General features: G+C 43.0%; 1 protein-coding gene across 1 annotated transcript in view; it reads right to left on the bottom strand.

Moving 5' to 3' along the window:
* Positions 1–15,646, bottom strand: part of egfra (epidermal growth factor receptor a (erythroblastic leukemia viral (v-erb-b) oncogene homolog, avian)) — a 40,346-nt gene that overhangs the window by 5,637 nt on the left and 19,063 nt on the right. Inside the window, exons 2-23 of the mRNA XM_061084804.1 lie at positions 13,738–13,889; positions 12,830–13,016; positions 12,587–12,718; positions 12,405–12,473; positions 11,820–11,938; positions 11,283–11,424; positions 10,503–10,619; positions 9,815–9,941; positions 9,636–9,709; positions 9,460–9,547; positions 9,175–9,374; positions 8,911–9,043; positions 8,359–8,449; positions 7,368–7,525; positions 6,213–6,251; positions 5,975–6,119; positions 5,606–5,728; positions 4,657–4,755; positions 3,086–3,271; positions 2,476–2,631; positions 1,334–1,409; positions 354–500 (exon numbers count right to left, since the gene is read on the bottom strand). Coding sequence (XP_060940787.1) covers positions 354–500; positions 1,334–1,409; positions 2,476–2,631; positions 3,086–3,271; positions 4,657–4,755; positions 5,606–5,728; positions 5,975–6,119; positions 6,213–6,251; positions 7,368–7,525; positions 8,359–8,449; positions 8,911–9,043; positions 9,175–9,374; positions 9,460–9,547; positions 9,636–9,709; positions 9,815–9,941; positions 10,503–10,619; positions 11,283–11,424; positions 11,820–11,938; positions 12,405–12,473; positions 12,587–12,718; positions 12,830–13,016; positions 13,738–13,889 — 2,760 coding nt within the window. The remainder of the gene's footprint in view (positions 1–353; positions 501–1,333; positions 1,410–2,475; positions 2,632–3,085; positions 3,272–4,656; positions 4,756–5,605; positions 5,729–5,974; positions 6,120–6,212; positions 6,252–7,367; positions 7,526–8,358; positions 8,450–8,910; positions 9,044–9,174; positions 9,375–9,459; positions 9,548–9,635; positions 9,710–9,814; positions 9,942–10,502; positions 10,620–11,282; positions 11,425–11,819; positions 11,939–12,404; positions 12,474–12,586; positions 12,719–12,829; positions 13,017–13,737; positions 13,890–15,646) is intronic.

The following is a 15,646-nucleotide window of genomic DNA, read 5'->3' as shown; positions in this document are numbered from 1 at the left end:
ACACACACACACCAACAGGAAGGAGGGAAGATGAGTTGACTTAATAAAATTAACTATTGGGAATATTACGTTTGTTTGACGTTTTTGCCAGGAAATTCTTTTTTGATCGTAATAACTGCTGATTCATTTCTGTTGAACACCAATAAGATAGTTTCTTTATGAGAAACAGATGTTACTGGTGTACAGATGTTCATAAACAGAAATACTCATTGCACAATAACTGTACAACAAGACCCTGCGGTTGTACGCCTCCACCAACCAGTGCAGTTTCAGTCTACAAACATTTCCTCTCATGTAGGGTCATCGTGACCAGGAACGTAGATTTGTTTTGGGAGGTTTCCCGCTGAGCTTACATTTCACCATGATCATGTAGACGTCAATGGTGCAGATCGGTGGTTGGGGCAGTCGCTCCCCTTTCTCCAGGACCGCAGCTATTTCACAGGCCGGAATCCCGTCATACGGTTTGTTCCCGAATGTCATCAGCTCCCAAACTGTCACACCTACAGACAGAGAGAAGAGTTAGCAACACGTCCGTCTGATGAGCTGCTGTTCAACCTCTTTCATCCTCCACCATAACAGAGAAGAAGTGAGAGAGGCAGAATGTGAGCCTTCTCAGATCCAAACTGTTATGTTGACAAATTGGCTCTTCCTGCGAGAAGTGGGAGTTTGCAGGATGCTTCTCATCATCGCTGGAGGAACTGAAGAAAGGGAAAAGGAGGAAAGGAAGCTGCCAGGGTCAGTTGATGCTTTGGCCATACTGAGCGGAAGGCACGATCAAATACTCGAGAAAAGAGGATTTGGAGGCCGGCCTGCTGAGGCGAGCTGTGCTGTGTTTGGTTTGGTGTGTGTGTGTGTGTGTGTGTGTGTGTGTGTGTGTGTGTGTGTGTGTGTGTGTGTGTAGGCATGTGTGCATACAGTTTGTGAAACTGTTTATGTGGGTGGACGTAACAATCTCTTCTGACGTGATATTGTCCATCTGGGACTGCTGGTGTGTAGGCGTGTTCTACCTGCGTGCTAAACTCGCAGATGCTAACAAGATATTCTCTCCTTTCGAAAATATTGACAAGCCTTATTAGATCCAACAACAACATCCTTTCCGGAGCCTCATAACCACTGTCCTCTCCGTGTCTCACTCGCTGTTAAAACACTTTATTTAGCGAGGAATAAATATTTCTCCTGCGAGACTGTCGCCATCACTCAGGAGTACAGAGGCCCAGCTGTTTTACATATCCAACATTACACAAGGATTCAGGCTCAATGTGGGACACGGTGAGCAGGGTTCATGCTGAGTTAGAGGCTGAGGATGTATTGAAAACATAAAGGTGAAACTTACCGAAGCTCCATACATCACTCTGGTGCGTGTACGTCCTGTTCAGGATAGATTCAAGAGCCATCCATTTTATCGGGACCTGTGAAATGAGAGTTTAAAAAGTCAAAAAGTGAAGAAAAACCAACATAAACTATATTTTTAATTCAATTTTTACAGAGTGAAGAACAGACGTTTCTCCCTTTTGCAAGTCAGTGAATTCTAAGGTCAGAAAGTTAGGCAGTGGTGCTTAAAAAAAAGTTTATCCAACATGCTTAGTCGATTTCTTTTCTACTTTCTTGAGTTTGCAGTTCACAGGAGACGAGAAGCAGGGCGCTGTCATCACACAGAGTGCGTCACACACAGAAAAAAAATGATTTCCTGCTCGAGGATTAAGTCTGGTCCTGCACAAAAATATGTTTTTTTCAAATGGCTGGCTCCACTAAATTTTGTATTAGGCGAAGACAGGGCCTAATCCCCGTCTGGAGAAACTGTCCTGTAATATTTAATTAACACCATGTTTCAGAGCAGCAAAGCATTTAATAACTAGAATGGACGAGGGGGAAATCTCGGCAGCTGCAGATGTGTTTGTTCGAGTCCAGCTCTGCCCGGATGAATTGCAAAGAACTGACCTCAACATCTGTCCCTCTGCAGGTAATAAAACATCTGGGTTGAAACGGAAAACTATCACCTTATGGGTCCAGGTTATTAAAAAAACAATAATATCAGAAACCTGTTCTAAGGATATTTTACATTTTTATATTTTATGTTATTAGGGTTTTGGAGTTAAGCTTAAGAAAATGGGTTTTAATATCATGCGGGGACCATTGTTGGGGAGAACACTCACTTCCAGTTACAAGGGAAATGTAAGTTATTTATACGTTTTCTGTGAGAAATTGTGTGTTTTCAGTTGCAGAAGGAAATGCTGATAAGAATCTGATTCCATCATTTCAGTCTGTTTATTGACACGAGATAAAAATCTAGAGAAAAACTACAAATGCAATCTTTCATGATGCGGAACAAATTCACTCCACTATCGAAAACATCTGTCAAGCCAGCACTAACAGACTAAATATATAAATGCAAAATCAGGTGGAGGATATTTGGGACAACAAAAAGAAATTTGGTGTGTGCGGCACAACTTTAACTCTTGATATCGTGGCACCAACCTTTCCTCCATCTGCATGATACTCCCTCTCATCTGCATTGAGGAGCTTAGCCAAACCGAAGTCTGTGATCTTGACGTGCTGAGGAGTCTTCACCAGAACGTTCCTGGCTGCCAAGTCGCGGTGCACCAAGTGGCGCTCCTCCAGGTAGTTCATTCCCTTTTGTCAAACAAAGGATGAAGTGCGGTTTATTACATAAGAGCCGTGCTTCTTTCACAAGACGACTAATGTGTCGGAACGTGCAAATATATCGCTTGATCAAACGCGATAAAGGATCCGACCGCTGAGCTCTGCCAAGATAAGCTTGTCACCATCACCTGATTTCACTCACCGGCACAGTGTAGGTGAGACTGTGTGCCGAGGAGCTGATGTTAATCCAAACACATAACATGCATTGCAGAAATGCTCAGTTTCCTTTGTTTTAATCATGTGACACTATTTAAAAAAACCTACACATACCAGGTACAATCTGTATTACTGAACATGCACAACAAATACAAACAATCAAACTGCTCCACATCCCTGTTACATCAGCAGTTAACACAACAACAACCCCCGGTAGACACGGAAGCTGCCGAGCAGACCCTCCCATGTAACTCGACGCCGCTCCTACCTTGGCTATCTGCACACACCAGTTGAGCAGGTGCTGGGAGCCGATGTTGTCCTTGTTCTCTTTGACGTAGTCCAGCAGGCAGCCGAAGGGCATCAGCTGCGTGACGAGCTGCACCGTGGAGGTGAGGCAGATGCCGAGCAGGCGGCACACGTGGGGGTGATCCACACTGGCCATCACATACGCCTCCTGCAGCGAGCATGGGGACACACAATCCATCGTTTTGTCAGGTGACACAATCCACAATACAAGTCTTGGAATAATGAGATACATTCATATTGGATTTCTGTGTCTACTTTCTATATCTTGTCTAGTGCATGGGCTGAGGAAAAATACTGGATTTCATATTAATGATGCAAAGACAAAAAATAAATATCTCTGCTTGAATCAAATGTTTCACAGCCTGTTCAATTATTAGTTGAAGTCTCCATATTTATCCTGGAAACTGGCAGCGCACAACGTATGTGGAAATAAGTCTCTTAGCAACAGGCCTACCTGCCAAGCATATTTAACACGTCTCAGCTCAGAGTGGAAACACAGGGATAAGCCACACGGCTGGCTTCTCACAAGGAGGTAAACAGATTAGATAGATATGTATATCTACTGTGGAGTGCATTGACTGGATCACCAATTATTTTTATATATCTTGTAGCAAGATAAATCAGGAAATAACCACCTGATTGCTCAGAGCTCTGTAATTCTGACAGTGGAGCACATACCTCCGCCCAAGGCCCAACAATCCCCTTAATTCAATCAAGCTGCACCAAATTGCTCACACTCATAGAAATCAGTCCTGTAAATATGTCTGATTTTATCATCAAGATCCAGGAATTATTCCCCGGGGAAATCAGTGAAAAAGTGCTGGCACCGTTATTTTTAAAATAACGTTTTCAAGGATCCTAAGCCGGAGCTGCACCAAAATTCACTGACTCATTCCACATCCTTGTTTCCGTGGAGGTCAGAAGTTTTATTGCGTGTTCTTTTACAAACAAACCATCCAACCAGCAAATGGACAGGGCAGAAAACACAGAGTCAGAGTGACGGAGCAACACGACCACAAAAAACCTCCAAATCACAGGATCTGAGCTTCACTTTCAACACTTTGTATCCTGCAGTTTAAACAGGCGGATTTCTCAGTACAGCTTCAGGGCAGCGTCTCCTTCTAGAAAACGGCCCGGGCTCGGATTACACAGCAACACCCACACGTTGACTTCCGAGGAAGTAATCCCATTTCCAGCAGCCACATTAACGGTCACCGGGCAGAAAAAGGACACGTTTTCCATTACAAGGAAAACAAGGGGGGTCATTAGTTTCAAATCAGCTGCATGTGTTATAAATCACAGGCACACAGGCAGGCAATAATTGTCACTCACTCTGTGCAACACATTGAGGAACTTGTCAATCCTAAATGTTGTGAGAAGCACTTATATATCCTGTATTTTCCCAACAGCAGAGCACAGTTCACTGAATCAGTTTTTGGAAATAACATTTTAAATGAATCATCGTTCTAGTTCTGACTCAGTTTTGCAGAAAGCATATTTTAAAAAAAGGACCACATAAAACAGTGAACCTACGTCTAAGATTTCTTTGTTTGCTTTTGGTGATGTGGCCTCTCTTAAAACCTTGATGGCCACTGGGATCTTCACGTCCTCGCCCTCCGGAACCCACAGGCCCTGTAGCAACACAGATTCGTTATTTCACAAGCTTTACTCGCACCATGAAGTGTACAAGTGCATATAATAGTTTAATACAATATAATCACACAAGTTCACATCCATATAGTGTCAGCACATGCTATTCTTGTGAAGGCCCTAGTACATCACGTACTGCACCCAAATACAGATTTGAGGTACTTTTACTTAAAAAAAAATACAAAAAACTCTCAGCATAACTTCAACCTGATTCCAACTGTAAAAACGTTTCTTGAACCTTAAATAACACGTTGAAAAACAATCTTCCCCAAGGTCTAAAACCTTGAGTAGTCCTCTCAAGGACAGAAATCCAAGAGCGCGCACACACACAGACACACACACACACACACACACACACACAGACACACACACACACACACACACACACACACACACACACACACTAACTTTCTCTTTCTAGAGATTTATCCAAACCTTAACCTAAAATAGACTAAAGCTTATAGAAACCACTTCCTTTTCTCCAAGTGTCCCAACCCTGACACTGTGAGACATGCTAGATTCTAGCATCTCTACAAAAGCGCTTGTGTAGAGATGCTAGAATCTAGAACACTGTGATTGCAATTGGGAAGTTGTGATTAATTAATTAAGTCCATAGAGGGGGGGAGAGAGAGAGCTCTCTGACAGTGAGAATGACGTCACTCATGAACAGTTAAAAATGTGTATTTTGATTAAGAAACTGACAACAGATGTAGATGAAATAAAAACACACTGATAAGGGGTTGGTTTCGTAGACTTAGCACATTGTGTTCTCACTGCAGAGGAATTTTAACAACAATGTGTTTTGAAACACAAACCTGAGGCCTGTTATTACCTTATAAACTGTGCCAAACGCCCCGGACCCCAGCACTTTGATCTTCTTGAACTCCGGCTCTTTCAGGATCCGCAGCAGCGCCTGGTTCGGTGCCTCTCCGCTCGGAGTCAGAGGCTCGACCAACTGGAGAAACAAGGAACTGAGTGTCTTACACGCCGGCTCTCAAACAGCGCAAGTGATTGTTCACAAATCCACTGGAGAAAACCAATATTTTCAAGCTACAAACAAAAATCAAATCAAATATTGATGAATAAAACAAGACGAGTTAAAAATTGCGATCCCAGCATTCAGCGTCTCTATGATCCTGACACCTCTCTCCATATATTGACGTCTTGCTGAGAGCCCGTTGACTGGCCTCTCCCATCGTACCTGTCTCTCTTGGAGCAGCCTGCGCGTGGTCCTCTTCCTCTTGATGTGGCGTCGGCGAAGCAGCACGAAGACGGACAGGCCTGCGATCAGAACAGCCAGCAGCCCACCGACCACACCGGCTGCAATCATGGATAGACCAGAGGCTCTGAAAGGAGAGGAGGAGGCTGATTTAAGATCTGATTTAACATTTGTGAATTGCATGAGCATGTGCATCCTCAAAAAGCAGAGGATCCCTCACGTCTTGGGCTGGCAGCCTTCAGGTCCAGGACCACTGCATCTGCAAACAAATAGCAAAGAATCCGATGTAATTATAACGTTACTGTGTCCTCACACTAAAATATTTACCAACTCATCTACTAAGTCTACTGAGGGAAATGCAATGTTAACACTGGTTTGTGCACGAAGGAGGATTTCCAACGAATAGAAGCATCAAAGTTCACTGAATTATCTTGAGAGTTGACATGACTGAAATGAATTGTGAAAATACTCGACTTGCACAAGACGGGTGCAAAAGTTTCCCCAGAGAGTAACAGAGGCCGATTACACATTGTGGCTAGAATCATGGTATTAACCCGTAGACCATTTCATTACAGTAAAATATTGTTCTGTTCTCTTTTGCAGAAAAAGGTCAATTCTACAGAGAAACCTTGTAAAACACGGTATGCTTATGAGAATGGGGCAGAAATAATTTGATTTGTTTTAAATGGAAAAAATTATTATATTTCTACATTTCTTTAAAAAACTGCGTATTTAATTTATGATGATCAGACCACATTACATTCAAAACTTAGTAGACGGCAAACCTTTGCCCAACTTACAGACATCAGTCCTCTAACTATGATGTTTTTCATCAAGGCCCACAAATGATTCCCAGGGAAATCAGCACAAATCTCGAATAAACACCCTAATTCAAATGTTCAATAAAGTTACCAAAATTTAATGGATTCTTCCCTGACCCACAGCACATTGTTCCATCAAGTTTTATTGTAATCTGTCCAGTAGTTTTAGCACAAACCAAGAGAGAAACAAACTGAGATGAAGGGAATAATCACAAACTGGGACAGAGTAAGCTAGATCTTCACAGAATAACAAACCTGAACATCATTTATCAAACTTAACTGACACCAAAGCAAAACTTAATAAAGAATATATCTACTTCTCCAAACCGTAGCCTACCAGACTGTTGCTAAACAGTATCAGGCTAATAGAGATGTTATCTATGGAGCTCTGTTGTCAGGATGAATGAGTCAGACTCAGGTTCTGCTCGAAGCCAGAAAGGAGTTCTTCTTTTTGTTTACTTAAGTTACCGCATCAACATTACCACATGCAACTTTCTGTAACACAGGGAAACTGTTTAATACCAGGTGTCAGGTGGGCGGAACAATGTTTTTACCCCTGAGTGCAGTTTTTGTGGCACAGCTTGCACACTTTCTGCTCGTTGGAGTATTTCCACACCAGCGCTTCGTCCGCCCCTGGCACGCCTTGTATACAGCGAGACACACAGAACAGGCCGTCTTGGAAGTTGGCACACTTCGTACAATTTCCAGAACCCTGAAAGCAGAAAAAAAAGGAAAGAGAAAGACTCTGTTTAAAAGTCTCTTCAGAGGAGTAGTAAATTCTCAGAAAGTTTTATTATGAAGATGCAAATGTAACGGCGATGAAAAACACAAACATCCAGTCATGAAACATTACGATGCAACTCCTTCCTATGATCAAATGCTGGATTTTTATACTTTCTCAAACTAAACCCTCCTCGACTTACGTGGTCGGACGGAAGTTTAGTGAAATGTGGGACACAATATGAAACTCCTGGCAAGTGAGTGAAACTGTAAAAATAAGACAACAGCCCTCATAAAAAGTGTCAAGCCTCTTCTATACTTTTCAGTTGTTACTTATTGAAGAATAAGATTCTTTGTGTGTTTCTTTTAGTTTTATTTCCTTTTCTCTGAACGTTGTGTGCTTGGGGTGGGACGGCATTCATCTTTGTTACTGTAAGTATGATTGTGTTGTTCTGTCTGTGACAAAATTCTATTCAAATATTGTTTAAAAACAAACAAACTCAAAACCCTCTTCATCTGCAGGTTAAGTTCTACATTTGATCCTTTTCTTAGAATTTCTTTCAACAAACCCCAAACGAGGGTCTGAGCTTTTCAGTCAACGACCGGATTATGAGCATGTAAGAGAAGCTCGCTCGGCCACGCCCCTTCGCCAGAACTAAACATGTCTTGTGGCTGCGTTGCATTATGGTCCATTAAAGCTGCTGTTGATGGAGATGTGATTTCATGCTGAGTGACGGATACTAAAACAAGCTCAAAGATGTTTTTTTAACGAGACATCGGAGGTGTTGTGTATTTTTTTAAGACAATAACTCGGGTGACACATACAGGTGCGCTGCAGGTTGCCGTCCCGTTGATGCGTTGACACTCCCTGTGACACTCCACGCAGGTTCTATTCACGACCACCTCCCTCCGCTCTCTGCACACACACAAAAAAAAACAAAAAAAACAATGACAAAGCTGACAGGCTCTCGCCGCCGGCGCGACACATGAAGTTGAAATTCTTGATCCCTCTTTTCAGGGCAGAAGTTAAATTGTAAGCACGTCGAGATTCAATGTTTGACAGAGATCTGCAAAGATAAACAGATGTGAGTGAACGTGCTATTCCAGCTGCAGTGTTTGTTTTACATCGGCTGCAGCTTTAACTCCCAAAATACCTCGGATCATATTTAGTCTTAGCGTCACTTTCGGTAACAAATCCCCAAACTGGTCTAATGTCATCGTCTGGAAATGCTCGTGGTGAGAATAAAGACTTTGAAGGAGTTTATCTGCAGGACACACACGTCTGATGCTCGGCCCTCTGTTCTGTCCAAAATAAGAAATGATGCATTTACGAAATTAAAAGCAGTAAAAACTCTGTAAAATCCGCCACCCCCTTACCCCTCGAGGATGTTGCAGGACTCGACACAGCTCCCGTCGCGGCTGTTGTCGCGGCAGGCCAGGCACATGTCCGGACCCGGACCCCAGCAGCCCTCCTCGGTGCACTTCCTGTCACAGGTGTTGTTCCTCAGAGCTGAAAAACAAACACACAATCTCAATCTCTGCTGCACGCTCAACCAATATGGCTCGGCTCATTTCATCTGGCAAAAACAATCAAAGCATCTGACTAAATTCAGCGTTGAAAAAATTAATATTCAAATTTACCACATGTGGCAGCGTCAGCATTTGCCCCCACGTTGGCACTTTGCCTTTTTGATCTGAAGCGCCCGTCCCAGTGGCTTTTATTGGTGTAGCACAGGTTGTTGTTCTCTCTGATGTACACGTCTCCATCGCTGATTTCTTTGAGGGAGCGAAGGCCCAGGTGTTCGATACCGAGCCGAGTGATAACCAGGCTGCGGGCGCCACTACCAAAGGAAAAGAGACAGATTTAATTTGAATAATAGTCAACTCTTGAAAAACAAATGGGGGGGGTCTTAATAAGGAACATACGGCTTAGTTCGTCCTCGAATGATCTCCAGATTCTCAAAAGGACTGAGTGAGGTCATGTCCACTGGCCACGTCTGAATCCACAAAGATCCTGAAGCAACACATGGTTTGTTAATCATGAAACTATTATGTGTTGATTTAGTGTGTCATGCATTACTCAGGTTTTCATATAGTCTTACCGGTAATTTCTCTCACTGTCTTAAACACATTGAGCTGGGCAGGGTCCATCTTTGGTGTTTTGGTAAATGAATCCCTAAAAAAATAGGAAGAAAATAAATTTTTATGTTGTTAAAGAAACGTTCACAGTGATCCACAGAAGGGGATTCAGTTGATAGACACGGCCATGTCCAGGATTTACCCGTGAATCGATGTGTGGATGATCTTAATGTTCCCATTGATTTTCGTGCAGTTTATAAAGGAGTCGATGTTGGTGGCGTTGATGGACAGGATGTCAGTCATGTTTCCGGATCCAAGTCCATTACAAGCTGCAAACCGGTAGGAAAACAAATTATTTGTACATTTAAATCCCTGGGGAGAAGCTACTGGCAAAACCTTAGGTCACATCCAATCTCAGTGGACTGGAGGACGCGGCCGCTGAATTACGACACAGCTCTAATCTGCAGATAATCCACTTTATTTGATATGGACGGTAGTTTACAGCAATAAACAGTTACAACCATCAAATTTTATAGATGTTTAACTACATTTTTTTTAAGACTTATTTATTTATTTAGATGTATTTTCAATCTATTCTAAATGTTGTGTCTCAGCCTCCATGGAGTCCTAAGGTTGAGACCCCCTTAGTTCATTATTAGTGGTATTTTAATATAAGCTTTAGCATGTTTTAGTTGTTAACGGTGCAAATTAATGTACAATTCAACAGTTTATCTGTGATTGTTTTATAACTTGATTAGATGGTTTATTTGCTGCAACTAAAGCAGGTGACTCAAGTGCATGTATTCAGTCCCATTCCTCCTCTGTGGACTGTGTGGTTGTGCGTCAGAAAAGGTTCCCAGGTTGCTCAGGGTGACATCTTAACCTCCTACCTTTTGGACACAGTCCATCGCATTTGGCGCACTTCCTCACTCCACCCTCATCCACCTCATATGTGTTCCCACTGCACGCCCGCACGCAGGATCCGTCATCCGTCACAATGTAGTTATCTGGAATCATTGCAGAAATACAGCATTAATAACCTATATGAGACCACCGTCATCACCATAGGGGAGATTATAATGTGCAGGCTCTAAACTAAAGCATGGGCTGAGTAATACTGGGACAGTTAGCTAAAAGTTAAACTAAGAGAGAACAGTTCTTGCATTAACACGCCCTGAAACTCAATCATTTTCTTTCCTTGTTCATACAGTTTATGATTAAACTGGAACTGGGCACTGTGACCAATGAATGTCTAACAAAGCTGAAGGACAACCTGGACAACAAAACATAATGTGACTCTGCTCGTACTCGTGTATGATGTCTTTTCATATTCGCTAGAGAGGCCGACTAGTTTTACTCTATTTGATTGACTGTCAAGTGCACTGCAGTTACACTGAATGTTTTTGCACATAGTAATATATATATATCAGAGGACTAGCTACGATTCCTAGCAAGAAAAGTAATATGAATATGAAGAAGAAGAAGAACAAGAACAAGAACAAGAAGAAGAACAAGAACAAGAACAAGAACAAGAACAAGAACAAGAACAAGAACAAACAACAAACAACAAAAGAAGGTGAACACAAACAGGAATATGAATATAAAGAGGAACATGAATATGAATATGAAGAACACAAATACAAATACAAAGTTCGTCTTAGTTTGCTTACGTGGGCAGCTCTTGACACATGTGGCCCCGAAGTTGTACCTCCCGAGGGGGTTGGGTACCAGCTGGTGCAGGTTGCGGTCATAGCGCATGAGGCTCGGGCAGGAGGCCTTACACACGCCGTCATCCTGGAAGTCCCGACAGGCCTACAGCACAAACAACAGCCATCCAGTACACAGGGATCAAAACAGAGCTCCACACTAATGATAACACTGCATTCCTCCATCACGGCCTTGGACTTATCCTCCTAGCTGCTCATGAGAAGAGGGAGAGCAGACGCTGATACTATTGGCGCTGCCAGACGAGAGATTCTATCGCCACTTATAAGTCTCATTGGTACGGAAAACAATAACAATACTTCTGATCATAAAAACAGATGCTGCTCCCGAGTGAGGGGTTTGTTTAGTCGGAGGCCTCCCAGCCAAATTTAACGCAGGGATACGAGACGTTCAGTTTATTTTGTTGTTCCAGCTCGTCTGTTCCCCGGTTCTTTGATTGTATCTCCACTCCCCTCCCACATGAGAAGACGTCTTTCTCTCACCAGACAGTCGGTGGCCCGCGGTCCTGTGCAGCCGGCGGCACAGTACTCATTACAGCAGTCGCTCGGTGAAGGTCCTTTGCATCTCTGAGAGCACTGCTGGGCACAGTTCAGCTTTGTCACTGGAGACGGGAACAGGACAAAGTCAGCGGAGCGACCAGCAGCAGCACATCATTCTTTTAAAAACTTTTCTTTGGTTTGAGGGCTGTAAATAAAACCATTGGTATGTTGATGTTATGGTAGAAACTATGGAGAATATTTAGTAGTAGTTTCCACTTTGTGTTGTTGGTATACAGTAAATAACTGACTGAGTAATATGACTGCAAACAGAGAGTATTGGAACTATCTTGCTTTTACTGAGATTTTAACTTTATTCTGGTTATATCATGATTTATACAACTGTATTCTCATAACTTCAGGACTTTATTCTTGTAAAACGTTTTTTCTGGTATTACTACAACTAGATTCTCCAAATCTTGGATTCCTTTGGGACCTTATACTCTTGTCATACTACGTATCTACTGAATACTTTAATAAATGAATAACAAATTGTCAAAAAGGTAAAATAAAAACTCGGATGGTGCTTACGTGTCTGACAGTTTTGAGGACCAGCTGCCCAGCATGAACCGTTAGAGCAGCTTGAGTCACATGGTTTGCCTGTAAAAAAAACACAGGTAAAACACAAAAAAATGGTTACATCATATTCTTTACTCACACATGATGAATTAAACCTGACGACTCTTTATTTTGCAGTAAAGTGTGTAACTCACAATGTCGGTTTTTGCTGACTATGGAGAGCTCCATGCGGGGTTTGAGGTCGGCGTTGACGATATCGTACCACTGGATCGTCTCCATGTTGCAAAGCTGCTGGCTCTCAATCTTTACGCCTCCTTTGAGAATTTCTGCAGAATAATGTAAAGTTGATAAATATAGAATATAATATATTATTAGAATTTGTAAAATTGGAGTTAAATCATATGACATTAAATCTGAAAACAGAGAATTGGACTGACCCGTCAGGCTGTTCAGAAGAAGCTCTTTGGTGCCCTTAGCGGAAGGTTTGTCATAATTGGCGAAAACAGAAAGAGCAAAGTCTCCCACATCCAGGGTGTGACCTCGAATGATGCGCAGGTTGTCCAGAGGAATCCTGGGAGCTGTGTTGAGGGCGATCAGGACGTAGCCGCCCACTTCTTGAATCGACTGTGGAAGAAAAATTATGTATATCTGTATAAAAATTGACACAGTATGTTGAAACTATGAATGGTTTTACAAATCATTAAGCAAATTAAAGGATTTACCCCCGACCAGCCAAAAAACTAAAGCATTAGAGCCCGAGAAATAGAGACCAATGTTTATTGGTGAATAAATCCGATATCAATATGTCTGTGAAAGACTCCAGTCTGATATTATCGACCAAACACTAAGCACAGGTCATCAGTATGTGTGCGGCCTCACAGGTAAAAGTTAAACCGAAAAAAAAAGCTATTACGACAGCTGCACAGGTAGAAAGATGAACAATTTAAAAATTTTGAGTAAGATGTCTCCACGCCATGGCAAAAGAAAACCCCATCCTTGGACATTCTGCATGATATGTGCTGACTGTGTGTTATTTCTGTTTGTGGGTCAGTGTGTGTGTGGTCCCTCTTCACATCTGTGAGGTCGTTACAGCTGTTTTGAAGTTTAGAAGCGAAGCTCCGACCAGAGGGCTACAAACACCGTGAATCATCCGTCCCTCTGCGGACTCGCTCTCCATTGATTTTAATTATCTGAACTGAGGTGATAAGAGCAGTCGGGAGCGCTGCAAAGATCCCGGGCTCAGATTGTCTGGCAAACTGACTCTGGACCACCAAAGAGATTGAGAGGACAAAAAACAAATAACCTCTATTATTGCGAGTTGGCCTTCACTGTTAAGAGTCTTTACCCTGAGGAAGGACAGGTCACGGTGCTCCTCCATGTAGGTGATCTCCAGATTCTCCAGGACCACAGTGCAGTTGCTGTAGGTCTTCACCGTGCTCCGGTAGTGGTCATCTTTGGAACCCAGAAGGCTTAACCGGTTGCTGAGGCCTTGGCATACTGCAGAGAAAGATATTTTTGTAAGAGTTTTTCATGCATTTTTGAATGATACTTGAAACAAATGATGCACACTGCAGGTAAATCATCATGTGGAATTGCAAAGTCAGAAAAACATGAATCCAAAGCTCCCTGGTGCTCTCAGTCTGGAACATCCACTGCTTATGAAACACATTGGCTCAATTTATCGCTTTCCGTGTGTGTGTGAGTGTGTGTGTGTGTGCGGGTGTGTCTCTGTGTGTGCGTCTGTTTGTGAATCCGCTCCGTGCAGTCATAACTTGGCCGGCCTTTCATGTGAAAATAAGCGATGTCGGCTGCGTGTACAATGGGAGTCAAATCTCAGCGACAAAGCGAGTCCTGGCTCGTGTGTCAGAGCGAGCTGGCCGTATTTATACTGGCAAGGGCCGGAGTCTTTTCCACTGCTGCGCGGCGCTAGTTAAAAACAACCACTGTGACCAGCATCTCCAGGCGCGTCGTGTCATTTCGGAGAAAGCATTTGGTGTGTCACATATCCAGGAGATTTGTGTCTGGGATTCTTAGGGGAACTCATAACTAACAACTGTCTCTGTGAATCCAGCTTTGTTTGACGCAGATCCGATATCAAGTTCTCGATATATTAAATGTCAGCTAAGGGCTTGAATCCGATGCTGATCCGTGCACTTTCATTAGTTTACAGTTCACAGGAAGTAAAGGCACTGATAGAGAGATTCACAGGAGTATAGTTGAAGGCTGATACTGTGGCCTGTATCTGGTGTTATGCAACAAAATGTTTGTGTAAGGACGTCAGCACTACTGAGAAGTGCAGCAGACACAAAAGCCGGCTTGATGAATGTAGGTTTTAAAAAAGGGAAGAATGCGTGTCGGGTCGGTTTCCAGGATTCAGTCGTTCCAAGCTGGTCAGACAGGTTCTGACTGGCAGAGAGGAGAGGGTCACCTGTTCAACACCCGTCTGGCGCCTGCACACATGTAATGTTATTAAGGGAATAATCGATTTACCTCTTTTAAGTCTTGATTTATAGGTTTAGTTGGGTAATACCTGGAGAAAAAACAAAGAGATTCATCCCCCTGTTTATTTGAGAAGACATTACGGTTCTGGGGTAATGTCTCGTGGGTCACATTCCTCAACGTGTCGGCTCTTGACTGCAGGGAAAACCAAAGCATGTGCACGGAATTCTGGGACACACCTCACAACAACTCCGCTGGGCTCTATCGGTTCTTTTAACGTGACTGAGGGATTTTCGGATTCTCAGGACCGAAGGAAAGGAAAAGTTCATGATATCATCTCTCATGCTCTGTCAAACTCTGCATTTTCACTCAGGTTGTTGTTCAACACACAGCGAGGGTGCATCGAATCAGGGAGAATTAGGCACAAACAGCTGTCTCCCGCTCTCCCTCCTCTTCCTCCTCTTCCTCCTCATTAGTTTGTCCCTGAGGGATCTCCCTGATATGAACCCTGCAGTCCAGCGGCCCTAATGCCCGGGCAGCAGAGGCGGACGAGCAAAAGCAAGCTGACGGTTTTAATTAGAGGAGCAATGCGAGATGCAATTAGCCCCCTAATTATTACTTGGATTGAGAAACCAAACTGTAATAAACAAAACGGTTGTCATGACGGCGCAGCTGGGACTATTAATCAATCTGATTTGGAGATCCCAGATGACAGTTTGCTAACAGGGATGCTAATTATGCCCAAATGGTTTGTTGATATGCCACATACAGTATATCTATGTGCATATGTCTCGCGTGCATGGAGCCTGTTTCCT

Source organism: Limanda limanda, chromosome 13, assembly GCF_963576545.1.
Source record: "Limanda limanda chromosome 13, fLimLim1.1, whole genome shotgun sequence".
NCBI classification, from domain to species: Eukaryota; Metazoa; Chordata; class Actinopteri; order Pleuronectiformes; family Pleuronectidae; genus Limanda; species Limanda limanda.
Note: the sequence above shows the minus strand (reverse complement) of the source record. Positions and strands in the feature narration are given on the sequence as shown.